Here is a 19628-nt window from a genome sequence, read left to right as displayed (position 1 = left end):
AACAGCAACGAGGCGCCGCTGAGCGTGACTCGAGGCCGGCTTCTGTGCCAAAAATCATGGTTTTACCAGGCCGGCCCGAAAGGACAGTAGCACACTCAGCTGGCAAAGGCTTAAAGTGTATTTTAGTAGGCGTGTATCTCATGGCCGTAATTGCTCAGACGCGTCAAATTTACGATATTTACTTTACGCACCTTGTACAAATGTAATAAAATTGAGCAACGGCGATTTGGATGTTTACTTGGGCTAGACAAAGCTAAAAATTCACCGCCCATAGACGGTGAGGCGAAGTGACAGCATAGGGAATTTATGAGTGGGCCCACTGCTTGCCAGGGCTCAACGGTTCCGCTGCGCGACGTCTTCGCTGCATTGCGCGGTGAGTGGCTCTGCAGTCGAGCCGGGATTTGGCACTCCGATGCGTTCCCAGAGGCTGTCGGGTGGCTGCAGGTGTTTCCGCGGTGCACATAATAGGAGCCAGCATCTCTTCGGCGTCGCCTCAGCATCTCGTCTACCGGATTTCTCGGTCGGTGGACACAGGAGAGGGCGACCGAACACACGAGGCCAGAAGAACTGCAGTATTCAGACGGTTGTGTGGGATGATCGTGAATTAGCACGATCAGCAAATTATTAGAGCACATTGTCGCAGGCTTTATTCGACAGTTTTTGACAGACCATAATGTCCTCTCTCCATTACAACATGGGTTTCGAAAGGGACTGTCGACAACAACTCAACTTGTGCCAGTTGTTCATGAAATTTCTCAGGTGCTTGACGCGTCCGGGCAAGTTGATATGCTCTTTTTTGATTTTAGTAAAGCATTCGATAAGGTTCCCCATGGAAAATTACTTCACAAACTGGAGCGCATTGGTCTTGGATCCAGGCCTATCTCCGTCACAGACAGCAATTCGTTGAAATAAACAAATGTCTTCCAATATCCGTCAGGTAACTTCCGGTGAACCGCAAGGCAGCGTATTAGGACCACTTTTATTTTTGATCTATATTAATGACATAGTCGATGTAATTCCTGATGATGTCTATGTTAATTTATTTGCGGATGACTCTGTCATTTTTAGAAAAATTGTTTCCAGGAACGACAGCAATTACTTACAGAAATCAGTTAATGCTATCCGTGACTGGTGTGAGCTTTGGTGCATGGAAATCAATGTAAACAAAACAGTTTTGCTGCGAGTCACACGGAAAAAAGAACCTAGTGTATTTTTTTATGTACTTAACAACACAATAATATCTGAGGTTGAAAAATACAAGTATTTGGGTGTCACATTCAATAATAAACTCTATTTGGTCAAACCATATTTCCATTACATGTACAGCAGCATTGAGCAAGTTGTGGTTCTTGAAAAGGAAACTTAGAAATGCACCTGTAAATACCAAAATGTTAGCATGCAACACATTTGTCCGTTCGAAATTGGAGTATGCAGCAGTTGTATGGGATCCTCCTACTAAAAAGAATATAATGAACTTAGAGCGTGTTCAAAGGAAGGCTATCAGATTCATCTTTAGTAAATATAAAAGAGAGGATTCCCCGACTTTAATAATGCTTGGAAATAAAATCAGTACGCTGGAAAACAGGCGTAAGATAAGTCATCTCCAATTTTTACAAAACATTATAAATGGAAAAGCGCACTTCAGCGGCCTCATTGCGTTAAACCTCTAAGTTCACGCCAGACAAGACACAGACATAACCTTTCACCTACGCCAGTATTTTGTAAAACAAAATCCCATATGAATAGTTTCTTCCCGCGTACTATACACGAATGAAATTCTATACCTGTCGAGGTATTGCGGTCACAAAACTTTGCAGAAGAGCTGGAAAAACATCTTCCTTCTATAAACTAACTGAAACAAAAGCATTGTTCGTAATCTGCTATGTTTTCCGAACTTCTTCACTCTGTGATGCTTTTTTTTCCCCAAAAAAACCGTTCTGTTGTTTTGCGTGAAAATTGCCTGCTATTTGTTATTTCACATGTGCCGCTCTTCATGTTTTGTTAGTCATTCTGCTGATGTCAGAATGTATTGATTGAGTAACACTGCTACACCCAGCATTATTTTTCGTTTGTGTTTTTTTTTGTTTTTTGCATTGTCACACTCTTTCTGTATTTCTCCTCCTGCTAGGGCCAGTTTATTGACCTGCAGTATCAATAAATAAATAAATAAATAAATAAATAAATAAATAAATAAATAAATAAATAAATAAATAAATAAATAAATAAATAAATAAATAAATAAATAAATAAATAAACCCCTAGTTACCCACTGTCCGCAGCTACTCCTCGTATTCGTCGACGAAAGGGGAACCTACTCCGAGGCAAAGGGGGCAATGGGGCAGTGACCGAAGCGACTTTCCCACCTTCCCAGGAAGGGGCGGCGCCGCGGCGATTAGTCTGAAAATCGCAGCCGAAGCGCGGCAAATCATTGGTCACCAGCAATCCCCACGTAGGAGATATTTCGGCGCCGACGCTGAGATCTGACATGGTAAGATATCTCCGTCTCTCTGCGTCACTCCGCTACAATCTAAAGAACTCCAGGTTGTCGCAATTGTGTGAAAGCCTCCACCACGGCGTCGCTCATTGCCTGAGTCCCTTTAAGACGTTAGACCAGATAAGCCAAACCAAACAAGAGCCAAAATTTCGCCTCCAGGTACGCCGGTAGCCGAGACGCTCCGCAGACATAACGTTGGATTGTTGTTGGACTTTAATACCTGAAGCGTCGGCTAACCGTGGAAGGCCCCAGTCTTCCTGCTCATGTAACCATCGTTAAAGCGTCATGGATACATGCTGCCTGCCCCGCTGCACAAGGGAAACTAGAAAAAAAGGCAATTGTTCTGAGCTCTACGTAATCGGGAGCTCCGTGTGCCATGGGATTGCTCTATAAAATATAGATAACTCGTGTCAAGCGGCTTTAGAGCACACAGACGACTTTTCGAGAGCAGCTTTCGGGCATATATACTATCTTCAACACAGCTTCTGCAAAATACTAGCCTAAATATGTTGCTTTTGCGTATTTCCTAAATCTCCGCCGCATGTCACAACATGCAGCAACAAGCGCTGTGCAGCTTGTCTTCGGCTCACAGCTGCTACATCCCGGCATAATCTTCTAATCGGTTTTCTCAGCACCATGTAATAAAGCAGAAAAAATTTGTTGCCGAGACTTTAGAGAAAACAAAAAATAAAAACTCACGTATTGGATATTGCGCGAGCGAAGTTATTTTATAAGTTCGCTGCGATGGATAAGACAACATCTCCATATTTGAAGACAAAATGCGTGTATTAAGCCTCCCCGAGAGCTGGAATCAATTGTGTAGGATAGGTACTATTGGGGACAAAAGTTGTATACTCCACGTGGCGGGAGCCGGAGCAACGGAAAACTGCGTTTCAACGCCATCTGCAGGCGGCATCTCGGACCCAGACAGCCAATCTGTGACCTTTATAATCAGCAGGCATGCCGCTTCACTCATTTCAATGTTTCTTACTTTTGCTCGCCAAAATGCCGAGCGGCGCAGCAGTAGCAATCTGGTGGCCCTCTGTTCATTTTGTCTCTTCTTCTTTCAACACGCGTTCAAGGCTTGATAGGCGGCGCGCGCACCGTCATGATGCGGTCAAATGCCCGCGCGCGCGTGGCTAACTTGTCGTGGAAGCAGAGAATTTTTGAAACGTTGAAACGAGCCAAGCGAGATACCTGCTGATAATAAAGGTCACAGATTGGCTATCTGGGCTTGAGATGCCACCAGTAGATGGCGTTGGAGCGCAGTTTTCCGTTGCTCACACTCCCGCCGCCTGGAGTATACCACTTTTGTCCCCGATAGTACTATCAGCGTCAAATGAAATGCGAACCGCGGAAAGCCCGGCCAAAGATCCCACTTACTCATGAGCCTGCCGACAGGAAACACAGGCGCGCCCATCCAGTTTGCGATACTTTTGCTTCTGTTTTCTTCGACGCTCTTTTTCGCGTTTCGCCTCTGGAGCGCCACAATCATTCTTTCAACGCATGGAAACGTGCGCAGCGCGCTTCCGTTGGCGGCAGCGGCTCTGGCCCGCGTTGTTCAGCGAAGCGGGCGTTCTTGGATCGCTTGTCTGCAGCGCTATAAGTTTGCTTCCGTCATTGTCTTGTTATCAGCGTCTGGCTGCAAAGCGAAAAATAAAAACTGGTCGGGTTAAGGTCGTGGTTCTGAATCCCTTCTGGCCTTTGGTGACGGATTATGAAATCCACAAAGCTAGCGGAGCAGTGAACGAAGTCGATAGCGACATGCATTATGCTGTGTGCGTTGTTCTCAATTGCTTTCCCTCCTCTGCAATCGGTATGAATCTCATGATGACTGAAGGGAACCAGCTCGCCCGCCCAGCATCCAATCCTGTCCTGTTAGTGAGAGTAGCTTTATTGCCGCCGGGAAGACCGTAATAAAATGGGAACCGATCTTCGACGCGTCATTTGAAAGCGACAATGCCAAGCGTCCGCACGGAAGATAGACAGCGAATGGTTTCCAATTACCTCCATGGTGTGCAACAACGTGCCATTGCAAAGAAAATAGGTCGATCACTGTCGACAATTAACAGAATCTGCAAGGCCTACCGTCATGAGGCACGGCTTACTAACTTGCCCAGTGGGCACAGACAGCGGGTGACTATCAAGGAACAAGACGAGCTTATTGTGGCCTCTGCAGCCGACACACCCAGTAGTAGTGCTCGTGAGATTAAGGGCACTTTCCAGCTGGGTATCAGCACGTCGACAATTAGACGTCCCCTGCACTAGGCTACTCTGCGAAGCTGAGTAGCGTCGCAGAAACAGGCGGTCTCAGAGGCAAACAGAAATGCAAGACTTGCATTTGCGCAAGACCACTCATCATGGACGGTGGAGGACTGGGGCAGCGTGATGTTGTCTGACGATTCAACTTTTTCAACACGTCGGTGAAAGCGTCAGCGAATTTGGAGAGCTGTAAACACCAGGTGCGTGTTTTTTGCCATATGAGCATGCAGAATCTGCCAAATGTTGGGTAGAATTCCTTCAATGCGATAGCCGTCATGTTTACAATTGCTACGCGGAAAGAAGTTTGTGTTATATTCTGGGACCTATCGATATTTGATCCTTATCTTTATACTCTTTGCGCTGCGTTTTTGTTTAGGCACTTTAGCCGTGTCTGGTGATTGCAAATTTATATCATAGCCAAGAAATCTTCGGTTACTTTCCTAGGTACAGGCTGTAGCCCAATAATTTCTATCGCGTTGCAAGCAACGGCCGCTGCTCCGTCAGTGTATGCGGAGCGGTGTGCACGGTCGGCCTTGGACCGTTGATTCGCCTGCACGGAAACTTTGATGCCGCAGCTTACCGCGACGTCATCCAGAGCGTCGTGGTGCCCTGCGCCCTGGACGGCCCATTTCCCGACGAGCTCCACTATATTCAACAGGACCGCGGCCCCATACAGACGGCCAAGTCAGTTACCTGTCTGCTGGAAACTCTGGGAATTACGTTGCTGAAGTGGCCTTCACAAGGCGCTGACATAAATATAATGGAGAATGTGTGGGGCTCTATGGAGAAGGCCCTTTCGCGGCGGTACTTCAGGCTGGCTACCAGGATGCTTTGTGGGCCGCTGTGCAAGAGGAGTGGGAGCGCTTACGGACTTCGGACTTTGGGGCCCGGCTGTAAGAGTGTATCCCTCGGCAACTGGCAGCGGTGGTCGCCGCTAGAGGCGATTTCACGAAGTGCTGACTCTTTGTCAGACAGCTGCTTTTTCCTCACCGGACCGACCCCTTGACGGCGCCTCCCTGAGTATCTCTTGTATGCCCGATGCCGAGGTTTCGCGCATCCATATAGTTATCCTGAATAAAGTATTTTCTTTTTTTCAATGGCGCACCGAGAAAGTACCAATTTTTAGAATTCGATAAGTGTGCCATGATGCATAAGTTGAGAAGGGGTGAAAGAATTGCAGGTGGAAAAAAGTCCACTTTTCCTTAGGTATTACACGCACGTTTGACTTCGGAAGGACAAATAATGCGGACGGTAGCAACGTTGCAGGCGGCCGTGGACCTCTTGTCTTAATTACCGTGAACCGGCCAACGTTCATTTCTTCCAATCACAGACAGACGGCAATAACACGTCGATGACAGAAGCAAATTCAAAGCGCCCGCTTCTCCTACGCGGGCCAGAGCCACTGCCGCCAGTGGAACCGCGCTGCGCAAGTTTCCTTGCGTTGGAAGAATGATTATGGCGTTCTAGTGGCGAAACGCGAGCAAGAACGTCAAATAAAACAGAACCGGATGCAGCAAACCGGATGGGGTGGATGCAGCGAACAGCAAACCGGATGGGCGCGCCTTTGTTTCCTGTCGCCAAGCTGATGCGTAAGTGGGATCTTTGGCCGGGCTTTCCGCGCTTCGCATTTCATTTCACGCTGATTGTACTCAGAGCCACTACTGAAAATCTGTTCCGCGCACAATTACATGCCTTAAACGCAATACATTCCCGGCTGTTCTTATTAAATAAACACGCCGGGCTACAGAGCAATTAATGTCAGCCGCCGCGGTGGCTCAGCGGCTATGGTGCTCGGCTGCTGACCCAAAAGACGCGGGTTCGATCCCGGCTGCGGCGGCTAGAATTTCCTTGGAGGAGAAATTCTAGAGGCCCGTGTACTGTGCGATGTCAGTGCACGTTAAAAAACCCCAGGTGGTCGAAATTTCCGGAGCCCTCCACTACGGCGTCTCTCATAGCCTTAGTCGCTTTGGGACGTTAAACCCCATAAACCAAACCAAACCAATTAATGTCATGCAAAGATTATGATAGAAGATTATATTAGGAGCAAATGACGTCATGCAAAGGCTTTGCCGCAAATATGTGGGTCTGCATGTTATCAAAGCAGCGGTTCGCGTCTTTATCACTTTGTTTCAGGCGAGAAATTCTGCCAGATTTGCAAGTACTACTTGCAGCCGCGTGCAACTGGTTTCGAAATCGGTAGTTTGCCCTTCGTCTCAGTCGAAATAGGGTCGCCACCGAATATTTTACAAGCGCCTTTTTTTAATGCGAAAAACAATTGGTTTTGGTGGCAGTTAAAAAGAGTGCTGACATCACTGATAGCTAGCGTTTACGATGGCGTACACAAATAAATTCAAAAAGAAAAATAAACAAATGTTCTCTGTTAAACAATCCTCGAAATTAGTGCGTGGCTTCTGACTACGACGCGGCAGTGCTAATCTGTTAATACCTTTTTATTTTGTTAGAAAGGGCGGATTTCATGAGACTTTATGCCGAAATACATTCTCGGCCGTCATCTCGCACAGATGACTGCGACGAAAATTATGTCCGTATATTGTTCAGCCATTGCTCCGTCGCCTTCTGCGATTTCCTCGCGCGGCTCGAACGATCTTGTGTCTGCTTTCTAGTGACAGCACTTGAACACGCATGGACGTGCACAAAATGCTTTCTTTACTTGAGGTGTCATTTTCGCTTCTTGAAATGCCATACCGCATGCTTGCATTTTTATCCCATGAAATGTGACCCTTCGACGAGCCTAACCACGCAAACTAATTCCAGTCCATGTGAGCATATCTCTTGCCCCACAATCAGTAAAGCTGCCCATGAGGTTTAGAAAATAAATGTAATGGAAAGTGACCAGCCCATACTAAGAGTAAAATACGAAACAACCGCACATATCTTCACTATGCTCTCCTTTAAGGGGCCGGACACTTTCACCACCGTGACTTCCTCAACCGGGTCGCTTTCCACTTCAAACAACCGCGTGGCACCCCTCGCCAGCCGTCAGTAGACGCAGTATCTACGATCGGGGCACTCGGCTGCTGAGCCGGAGGACTCAGATTTCATCTCTGCCATGAAGGCATGCTTCAATCAAGGCGAATTGTAAATCCGCTCGTGTAGTGTGTGAGGCGAACACACGTTAAGGAACCCCAGGTGGCGAAATTTTATCGGGGTCCGTACACAAAACTTCCCCTTTCTCTCTTCCTTCTTTCACTTCCTGCTTCATTCTTTCCTTCACGGTTCGGTTCAGCGGCTCATCAAGAAGAGAGAGTTACTGCGTTCTTTATTTCTCAAAAAGAACTTTCATTTTTTAGTGGAGTAACTAGCGCCAATGAGGAACCCTGCGTAGTGGAAAATAATTACGGACCTTCTGTTATAGCAGTCATTCTGATTTTTTTTTGCAGAGAGTACAATATTCCTCCCTGACGTCGCTCTTGAGTTGTCTACCGGACGTGAGACAGGCGCGGTGTCTTTCATTTACTTAAACCAATTTATGCGTCCCCCCTCCCCACCTGTGCAAGAGCGAGGCCCAAAAGAAACGTGTTTCTACGACAGTTATTACTTTGTAACGCGAGATTGAGGGACACTCGTATACGGTAGCAAATATAATATTGTTCTTTCATTAACCTTTCCTATGTACATAAAAACTAGAAGTCAATTTTTTAATAATTTGAAACCTTTTACTAAATCACTCCTGTGCTGTGAAAAGCACTTACATCGATGTGTTGAATTTTAGAGGCTGTGCGACGGCACACGCACCACTTCAACCATGAAATTTCGAGTGACCGCTATATCCGGGCTTCATATCTTCAACTAACGCTCAATGACAGTGGCAATAATGGGCTGAGTTTTTTTTTTTTTTTTACAAAGAGGAAAGACAGCGTTGTTGTACTCGCGGCTGTGTAGACTCAAAGATCGTGAAAAGAGGTATCGCAATGAACAATTTTTGGAAATACTCTAACGAAGCAGTTGCTCTCACGCAATCAGCAGTAAATACTTTTGATAAGCAATGCAACCGTTTGAAAGCTGCGGATTTCCTTGTACTGTTTTTTTATATATAATGGCTAAATTCTTGCTTCAGAAGGTAAAGGACATTTGAAAATAGGTTGATGCTCTCGGCGGCAAGTGAATCAAGTCTGAAGTTAAGTCTTATGGGCACAGGATGGCCCACAGAATTAGAAAGTAGGCGTGAGGCACGGTGCGGACATTTCGGTTTCAGTTACATCCACACTTCTCAGCTTAGGGTCTCATATCGAGAGGGTGGTCAAAAAATCAGCGTGTGTACAAAAAACATCAGAACTCTTTCAGACATCCTGCACATGAGGTAAATATCGTAAAACACACGGATAGACTTGCATCAGCCGGTCATACCGGTGCAGCAATAACTGTTGAGCGAACAGCACGGTGCCTTTGAATTTACTAAGGCAGCATACTTGCTGCAACATTGTCGTAAAATTGGTAAGTTGCTAAACTGGATTTTGAGGAAAGGAAATGGAACAGCATCTGTCTCACATATCTTGGTGGACACCTCAACCGCGCCGTAAGGGAACGCAGGAGGGTAGGAGTGAAAGAAGAGAGAGAGAAAGAGGTGCCGTAGTGGAGGTCTCCGGTATGATTTCGACCACCTGGGGACCTTTAACGAGCCTTGACATCGCACAGCACACGGGCGCCTTTTGTGTTCCGCCTCCATCGAAACGCGGCCGCCGCGGTCGGGTTGGAAACCAGGTACTCCGGCTCGGTAGACGAGAGCCTTAACTCCTCAACCACCGAGGCGGTCGAACATTGTTGCAAGTTTGGCTTTTTGGTAATTGGTTGGTTGGTTTTGGAGGAAAGGAAATAGCGCAGTGTCACATCTCGGTGGACAACCCAACCACGCCGTAAGAGAAGAAGTAAAGCAGGGAGTAAAAGAAGAAAGGGAGAAATAGGTGCCATAGTGTAGGGCTCCGGAATAATTTCGACCGCCTGAGGAACTTGCACTGACATTTCACAGCATAAGGGCGCCTTTGGCGTTTTGAACCCCAACTCAGGAACTCCGGCTCAGTAGCCGACCGACGGATTTTTGTCAATGTTAGCATTTTTGGAAAAGGAATGAGGACAGAAGGGCGCTACCTTATCTAGCGCTACTACAATTTGAAATGTGGCGATAAATGCATAAGGAAAACATCAGTCTGTTTGATATAAAAATAATTTGGGTTTCAGAACTCTGATGTAGAGATTTGGTATATGGCTTAAGCTATCTATTAACATTGATGGTTATTCGGTGTATCAATAAAAGATAAATATTGGTTTTCAGCAAAGTAAATGGCGCAGTATCTGTCTCACTTCTCGTTAAAAACATTAACCGCGTGGTGAAGGAAAGGAGAAAAGTTGAAATAAATGATGAGGAAGAGATGTCGCTGTGGAAGGCACGAAATAATTTCGAACACCTGGTGATCTCTAACGAGCACTTACATCGCACAGGATCTGGTTGCCTTTACCGTGTCCCCTACATTACTTGTGTGGGATGAAAGAAAGCCGCCTTACTGCAGCGGAAGAGAATCAGTAGGAGGTAGTGAAGAATAGGATAGTGCGCAGAAAAGACCAGCTAGGAGGCGCTAGCATTCGTAGTGCAAATATCTGCACAACCCGCTCTCTTCGGCAGTTCTAAACCTCGGTATGGGACCGAGATACGCCGATCCATCACTGAAGAGAATTGATTGGTACTTGACATGTGGTTTGAATAATTGATCGTGCAAATAAACGAATTTTCTTATTGTAACTTGTTTCATTCAGGCCCATTCATCACCAACATTATCATCAGCCTGACTACGCCAGCTGCAGGGCACAAGCCTCTCCCGTGTGTCTCCAAAAAAACCAGTCATTTGCCAGTTGCGGCCACCGTATCCCCTCAAACTTTTTAGTCCCACCCTGCCATCTAACTTTCTGCCGCCCCCTGCTACATTTGCCTCCTCTTCGAATCCATATCGTTACCCTTAAGGATCAGCGGTTATCTTCCCTTTGCATTACATGACCTGCCCAAGCCAATTTCTTCCTCTTAATTTTGACTAGGAAGTCATTAACCCACGTCCTTCCCTCGCGCAGTCCGCCGGCTTCCCATCTCTTAACGTTACACCTGTCACTTTTCTTTCCATAGCTCGCGGCGTCGTCCTTAACTGCAGCTGAACCTTCTTAGTTAGCCTCCACGTTTCTGCCCCATAGGCGAGTACCGGTAAGATGCAGCTGTTGTAGATTTTTCTCTTGAAGGTTATTGGCAAACTGCTATTTATGATCTGAAAGAACCTGCCATATGCGTTCCACCCCATAATGATTCTTCTAGTTAATTTTCCTCTCATAGTCCGGATCAGCGGTCAGAACCCGCCCTAAGTAGACATATTCTCTTACTACTTCCAGAACCTCAAAACCAATTGCGAACTGCTGTTTCCTTGCTAGAATGTTGGACATTACTTTGGTTTTCTGCATAATAATCTGTTACCCCACCGTTCTAATCTGCCTGTCTAACTCATTGATCATGCTTTGTAGTTCATGTCCTGAGTGACTTATCAAAGCAATGTCATCACTGAATCGCAAATTACTTACGTATCTTCATGAACTGTTATCTCCAACTGTCCCCATTCAGGCCCCGGAATACCTCCTGTCAACAGGCGGTGAACAGTGCCACGTATCATTGTAGTGTCCTTTCGTTCGAGCAAGGCCGCAGGCAAGGGGTGTTATCATTTTTGTTCGTGACGCCAGAAGCGACCGGACTAATCTCGATTGATCACTGCCATGAAGAGCTACATCTACGTGTTTCCAGATTACTGTAGATGGTCTTGACCTGTTACCTCGATGTTTCCTTACCGGCTTTACATTGAGCGATGCCGCGAGCTGCGGGCATTCGTAATTCGACGACTGACGAGCACGTATGTTGCTTGCGCCGCCACGGAGTGATTAAGTTCTTTTGCGGGCGCAAGTCAGCCCAAATAAAGAGCTTCGTTTGCAAGTCTTGTTGGTGTCTTCCTGACCGTTGGACTGCCGTCACTACAACGTGACTTCTGGTGGAGGTGCTGAGTAGCCTTCCATGTACCACCGGACACCCCCTTCTAGTCGTGACGCCAGCCTTCTGAGTCATTCACCGGAGGACCTGACTGCAGTCCACCGCGCATGCCGCCGTCTGCTAGGGGACGCACCTGAGTTCGTGACTCTGGCGGACCCTACCCGGAAGCGGAATCAAGTAGCAACGTCCACCATGAGCTTGCCCCAGACGACGACTCCAATCTTTCTGCATCAGCCCCGGGTGCCACCAACCTTCGACGCTTCGCCTGGCGCCGACCACGAAGAATGACTGGAACAGCTCGACCGTGTGGCTGTCTTTAACAACTGGGACGATGCCATGAAATTTGGGTACGTCTCCTTCGCCTTGGAAGGACCAGCGAGAATCTGGTTTGAGAATGAGGAAGCCAGCCTTGTGAACAAGGAAACCTTCAAGGAGCGGCTTCTCAAGACTTTCACAAACGTCATTAGAAAGGAGAGAGCACAGCAGCTGCTACAGTCTCGCATACAACACCCAAACGAGACGGTTGCAATCTACACTGAGGAAATGAAGCGTCTCTTCCGGCGTGCCGACGCGAGCATGAAGGACGAAGAGAAGGTAAAGTTACTTATGCGAGGATTTAAAGGGCAACTCTGCCGGCCTCGTCGAGAACCCACCCAAAACAGTCGCGGAATTCTTAGAAGAGGCATCTACGATGGAAAAAAGCTCTTGATGTCAGAGTCCGCCAGTATGACCGCTAGCAGCGCGTTTTCTCAGCAAGCTGCCTGGACACCGCTAACAGCGATAACCTGCGGGAAGTTACACGTCAAGTTGTGCGAGAAGAGCTCCGACGATTGCTGCCAACGGGAACAGAGCCGCAGCTTACATCACTCACTGACGTAATCTGGGACGAGGTTCCAACAAGCCTTGGGTGTGACGCCGACCTTCACGCAGTCTCTGCAGCCCCCAGCCTTGACTTATGCCGCAGCAGTGCGCCGTCCTGCACCTCGACGACGGGACCAGAGCCCCTATCGCCCTTATCCAGCTGCGTTGGACCGCCGCCCTCTCGCCCCAACCCGGCCGTACTCCGAGCGTCGCACACAGCCGAGGAAATGCGACGAGTGGAGAACTCCCGACGTGCGCCGCCCACTATGCTTCCACTGTGGCGAAGCCGGTCAAATTCTGCGGTACTGCCCACGACGACGCTGTCGCTTTATGCCTTCACTCAGGCTGCTTCAATATGGCCATTGCTGCCAGGGGGAGGTGCTTAGAGCCGATAACTTAAAATTACAGTTTCGACCTCAAATGCGTTCATGTAGAGCCTTACTTCTTTTTATGTAAGCATAATAACGTCATGGCTAACGGCTGCAGCGTAAAAGCACGCATTGTTCGTAGGCCATGTCTTCACCCCTTCAGCCCCGCCGGAAGTGCATGACATGATAGCGTAATGGGTTAATTTCCATATGTGCAGAAGGTCATTTTTTACGTTGGATTCAGGATCCCTGTGAATCATCATACCGCTTCTGTCAAATCGGTGCACCGTTTAAATCACGCAGCATTGCCCTGGAGTGGAATGTGCTCCTAGCGGTGGGCCTTGTGCGAGCCAGGTTGCTCTTTCCGAGAGCCGATCATTAATATAACTGCCACCTGCTGACGCTGGGAAGTTTTTTCACTACCCGATGGGCAGGTTGTGAAGAGGCCGCAAGCTCACGTGACCTAGGTGGACCAGCTGTATCCTAGGTTTCTCTCTGGGGACCACCTGCCAAAACCATGCTCGTGATTTCTCGCTCGCAGTGGCGACGCCGACAGTGCCGACATCGGATTTTGAGGACAACGGGAACTTTAACGCTTTGGCGTGAAAACAATGGGCTCTCCTCATGGACGCTTACTCTGGAATAAAGATTTAATATTTTACGCGGTGTCGCACATTGCTTTGCAAAGCCAGCTCGCACACGAAATCAATGCAGCTAAATATTTTCCTCCAGAAATTTATGTGTCCACATGGTCAGCGCGAGCTTTTAATTATCGGGGCCGCTTGCAAAGGCCTTTCAAGCACCACAGAGTTTTCGCTGGTGCTTCCAGCACCACGCACGAAGACTCGTGTTCCGTCTGCACACCCTGAACTACTGCCTTCATATCTGTCGCGAAGATAGCAGTGGCGGTTTTGCGTTGTCAAGCCCATATCCGCCCTCGCTGCCTGTTCTCAATCTTTTTCGCAGCGCTAATAGCCTCTTCGAACGCCGCTTCCTTTTCCCGTGCCGGCGCAGGATGTGGGAAACGACGCTGTTCGCGGAGGCTATTCTTCCAAGTTTACAGTCTGCGCAGTGACTTTGTCGCTCCGCGTTTCAATAGGGAACCTGATGCAGCCCTGGCGACCACTGGAAATAATATACATGGATTTTTGGCAGTCAGACATGATGATGAAAATCATCCTTACCCCATTCCCAACATCGCCAAGACCATGGTACTGAGTTTTGTTTCAAATGCTGTTCCTATTCATTAAAGACGATGATTTTCTGATACAAAAAGTAGTCGCCATATACTGCTGTTAAAATAGAATCCCGCCGCCACTAAGTTTTAAGGATAGGCTTTTTGAGGTCACAAAATTGTTTCTGTGGTATTCAAATATGAACACTGGTGGATATAAGAAAGGAAGCTACTAATGTTAACTAGCAAGCTGATTGATTAATTTCTCATAGTTAACTGTGTAAGTACTGCTGTCAGGGGTGTGATCGCAATTACAAATTTCTAGGACGCCGTAAATGGCCACATCAATTTTTTATAATTCTGAAAACGCCGTCGCCCTTAGCGCAGTGGGTTATCAAATTTTTTTCCAAATCACACAGGCGATGCGCGCCATCGAAAAATGCGCCTCTCGGGCGTGCGCAAAGCAAATGCCATGCCCCAGCCACTCCACGCCATGTGATACGTGACACCGTGTGATAGATTCCACGTGACGTTCGCTGCCCAGCTCGCTCTGCTGTCCTCGCCGCTGATTCCTACTGTACCCCACACAGGAGAAAATAACTTGCTGATTGTTTAGCTTGCCTAAACCTAGTGCGCACGCGAAAGCTTCTCACACGCTACCGAATGCGTTGTCCGTGAATTCCTCGTGAACCTGCCTCGTTGCAGTCCCAAATTCACTGAGACGAATCACGTGGTTAGTCCGTGTCTCTCGTCTGTGTTGAGCAGACGTCGAGGCGGCGGCTTCGTTTGCGGGTCGTTGTCGTCGCTCCTCCTCTCCTTTTCGCGACCCGTTCTTCCCGTTCTTCGGGCGTCTCAGCCGCACGCTTGGCCTTCCTCCCTCCCTTCTCGCGTTGTCGGCCGGCCTCGTAGCATGCTACGAATTCGGGATTCGTCGACGCAGCGTCTCGTAGCCTCTGCTCATGCCGCACAGAGTATGAACGCTTACAATGCGCCTATTTTTCTATTGCGCATCCGAGAAGCGAGCGCACGACCACGCTGACAATGGAGCGCCGCAGGGCGCGCCGCCGCGGAAATAGCACGGCGCATGCGCACTGAGGTGCATAGCTGAGCTGATGGAACAACTTATGGAAAACGAGGCAGAGAGAGAAATAACCAACTGATTCGTCTCAGAGAATTCGGGAGTCCAACGAGGCTGTTTCACCAGGAATTCACGGACAACGCATTCGGCAGCGTGTGGGAAGCTTTCGCGTACACGCTAGGTTTAAACAAGCGTAACCATCAGAAATTTTTTAGATTTAAATCGTATGGCTTTAAAGTGCTTAAAGATGCCATATGTGTACAAGCATCGGTTTTGCCGGATTGCCTCCTGGTTTCCATGGCAACGCGTTGCGATGGAAACGGCGCATGCGCAGATGTGGCTTGCACCCGACACGGCGAAATGCTCCGCAGCTAGCGTAGTGAAGCTTTCGCTTCAAAAAAAGCCACGTGACAGGTTGGCCATGGAGGAAGGGGTGACGGGAGATCACTTCGGGTGAGCCAAAGAGGAGTTTCTCGGAAGCGGCAATCTTTTCTTACGAGACCACCAAAATTTAGAAAAAAAATTATCTAGCAATAACTCTGTAGGTAATCACGTTTCCTAAATTACACAAGCTGATATGGCTGTTCATTACGACCGGCTACACGTATCTACAGATGTGCAGATGCTATGTTGAAACATAACCTGCAACAGGTGTTTAGTGGTTAGACTGCCCCCACGTGTTCAAGGCACTCGTGGCTGTAAGCGTGACCAGCCAATAAATCGAAACTTTTTCGTCTCAATGGAAAACAGCTGCTCTTGTCACCATATGGCGTATTTTGCGTGCAGAATTAAAATCCCTAAAACTCCTCGCCTTCAAAATCTGTATCTGTTAGAATTTTCTGCGTGGTAGGCATGAAATCGCTCTTGATTATCTAGACCTATGCCTGAGTGATTTTCAACAAAATGATGTGTCTACTGTGACACACATTTCAACACCTTTTTGCCAGCTGTGTAGAGAATTCTATTCCCAACAAAGTAAATAAATTTGGCAAAATAAATATCTGGATAACGCGTAAGTCTTGCACTTAAAACCGAATCTAAAAAGATTGAAACGAACACGTGTCCACAGAAACGCAATGCTAGCTGGCCTGCGTCAGGCTGTTGGCTTTTCAAAGCGTCACTATACTTCGAGCACACAGTGATCCTCAGATATTTTGAAAACACTTCCCTCACGTGCTTGGACCTTTTTTAGGGCCGACAGTTTAATATAAGTAATTGAAAGGAGGCGCTCAACTTTCTTACATAGTTAGAAAGTTAATTGTCAAAAAGGTTTTAGCCACCTTACCAGTTAACCTGATTCATCTGTTGTCTGCGGCCCGCCAAGATTGGTATCGCTATCCCACAGAGGTCATCTTTATAATTCTAAAAGCCTGTTTTTGAAAATCAATGTGCGCTTTCCTGAAGCACCTGTGGTAATGCGTATGCCTAATGCTGTGCTAAAGCGCTAGTTTCCCATTGCGAGCTATAAGCGGAAAAGAGATTGTAATGCAGCAAACATTCCGCGAGAGGTCATTGTGTTAGCAGTTAAAGGGAGCCTAAGGACAATGTGACCACAGGTTATGGTTTGCTCAACGCTCACATTCTTTCCTTTCAGGCGGAGATGTGCATGAAAACTGGTGCTTTACTTCTGTGGGCTGCGACAACAGCCTGTGGCCTCACCATGTCAATGAACAGCACCCACATCACTCCTTACGCAACGCTGCTGCAGCGCTTCAAGCGCAGCAACGTGGCCGTTGAAAACGGATACGTCCAGGCCATTTGCACCATTCTTGTACGGCTGAAAGTTGGGCACTATATCACTCCTGGTCACCAGAAGGCGCTGACGATGGAACAGCTGCTCGTATCAGACGAACCCGTGGACAACAAAACTCCTCAGGGTAGTATCGCCTGCTTGTCGCTCTGATCCGTGAAGATTCGACAATGGGATAACTTTCCGCTAGCAATTGATGAGCAGCAGGACCTATTCGTTACGATTTCGGCCCCCGAAATTGATATCTATGGTTTTGAGTACCGGCGGCAATCCATTAGCGAGATGACAGTCAAAAGCACGTTCGGCATGCCTCCGCAAGCCGCTGTCGCCGTCGGCCACGGGACTCTAGCGGACGAAAGATGTAACTTTCACGTCTACGGCTTCGTCGGCTCTGATAGGTACATCTCCACCTCTTCCTTCTTCAAGACTATAAATTCGTTCTTTGAGTTATGGAATATTCACACCGTCACGACCGAGGCAGAGAACGTCACGTTCATAGACACATTGTATGAATTCTCTCCAGAGCTGCTTGGTTTGGGCGCCATCACTCCTGTAAAAAATTTTCTATTCTATAAATGCAACTTTGATAGAATCGGACTTTGGGACAAACCACCACCCTTGTTGCAAATCGAGCACTTCGAGTTTTTCCACGTTCCCATACGGGACATGCATCTACTTGCCTTCGGGCATCTGAAAGCAGGTTTCAGGTATGTCTCGCTTATCGGGACAAAATTGCCCGAAATTCCAGAGGCAATATTTTTGTTAGAACGCCTAGGTACGCTCGACATGTCCGACACCAATGTGCCACGTGACATCGAGTTCGAGTACTGTCCCAGGAACTGTCAACTGAACAGTAGCGTTCGGAAGCTAATTATGAGTGGGACCAACCTCGGATCGTTACCAAATCGCGCCTTTTGTGGATTTCCTCTGCTCGAGGCACTTCAGCTAGAGAACTGTCACATAACACAACCCTCTGGGTCACCATTTGAATGCCTGGAAAACCTCAAGAACCTCTCTATGGCTCGCAACATGATTAAGCATTTGGACGAAGAAAACGTAAAGGGACTCAGGAAACTTTTTTTTCTGAACCTAAATAAAAACCAGATCGTGCAATTCGAAGCCCCGGAAGTATTCTCCGCTTTGATCTCCTTGAATCGACTCATACTGTCTCAGAACGAGATTAAAGTACTACGGCTTGGTGCAGTGAAGGGTGTACCTATCGAGGAGCTAAATCTTTCGTATAATAGAATATCAGAGTGGAAGGGACCGTTATTTACTAGCATGACTAAACTCAAAACCCTGCTCTTAGATAGAGCACAACATGCTATCCACAGTAAGCGAAGACATGTTGCATGACATCAACAATGTCAGCTACGTGAACCTCAACTGGAATCCCTGGGACTGCTCAAGCTGCAGGTTGAAGAACCTTCTTTTTCTGATACAGAAGCACCCTGCTCAGTGTACGGACTGCTTTCTCTGCAAGCAACCTGAGGAGCACGAGGGAAGGCTCGTTCTCGAGGTGCCCAGGAATAAGGAAGGCTGCGCCCCGCCCGACTACTACAGAATTTACGGTGTTCCTGCGCTCTTCTCTGTGATGGTCGCCTCCTTGGTCGGCTACGCCGTTTACAGAAACCGCTTGTACTGCATGTACAGCCTGCTTTACCTCAAAGAAGCCATTAAAGGATATCGAAGAAAGACCCACACAGGACGTTTTCTGTGGGACGGCTTCCTCTCGTACCATGCCTCGGACGCCAAGTGGGTGCGAGACGTGCTGCTTCCAAAGCTCGAAGCTTCCATGAATTTTCGATTCTGCGTGGCCGATCGGGACTTCATTCCGGGCCTCCCGATCACCGAGAAAATCTGCCGCGCTATATTGCAGAGCCGCGTGACGCTGTTCCTGCTGAGCCGGGAGTTCTGCCGCAGTCGCTGGTGCATGTTTGAGCTGAACCTGGCGCAGCATCGGCTCCTTGAGAATGACCGAAACGATGGCATGGTGTTCATAAGGAAGACCGACTTGCAGGAGTCTGAGATGAGATCCATGCTGGCGTACCTCATCAAGACCCGCACCTACGTTCAGCTACCGCCCGACGGTTCGACCGAGACTGAACAACCTCTTCTGGCTTCAGGTCCAGGCTGCTCTGCAACAGTAGTCACGCGGCTCTAAACTTCCTTTCTTCCAAGTATTGCGGTCTCATGAGGTTTAGACCGTTGCTGGTTGTACTAGTCTTTTATTACACTATCGCTGCTTTCGTAGCGACATGCTCGATAAATGTGAGACACTGTCACCATTCGTCTTACAGTCCACACGCCGCTGACACTAGATCGCTTCGTTGAGGCCTTACCTACGGTCCAATCCTGGCATCCCTTAGTATGGGCTTAATAAAGTTATATCATACATGTTAGCGTATACTCTTTACGGGTTACGTTGTGCATTTCAATTTATCGCCGGCTATGAACAATTTGCAGGTTACGCTGCACCTCTGCTGTTAGTCGTGAGTAATTTACAGGTTAAGCCGTAACCTTCATCCTGCCTTCTGCGTGCGCAATGAGAGTACAGAAAAACGCTATACGCGTACTGAGATTCACAAGCGCAGGAAAGTGAAGGGCACGC

General features: G+C 47.8%; 1 protein-coding gene across 1 annotated transcript; it reads left to right on the top strand.

Annotated features, from left to right (window-relative positions):
- The first annotated feature begins 12362 nt into the window (after positions 1-12362).
- LOC149328321 (toll-like receptor 6) lies at positions 12363-19181 on the top strand. Its single transcript, XM_089558960.1, has 3 exons — positions 12363-12380; positions 16862-17038; positions 18327-19181. Exons 1-3 carry the CDS (start codon positions 12363-12365, stop codon positions 19179-19181), a joined length of 1050 nt encoding a protein of 349 aa, XP_089415086.1.
- Positions 19182-19628: the final 447 nt, after the last annotated feature.

Source organism: Amblyomma mixtum, chromosome 9 (genome assembly GCF_055824585.1).
Source record: "Amblyomma mixtum isolate Tamu chromosome 9, ASM5582458v1, whole genome shotgun sequence".
NCBI lineage: Eukaryota > Metazoa > Arthropoda > Arachnida > Ixodida > Ixodidae > Amblyomma > Amblyomma mixtum.
The sequence above is the reverse complement of the archived record's forward strand: the minus strand, read 5'-3'. Positions and strand labels throughout refer to the sequence as shown.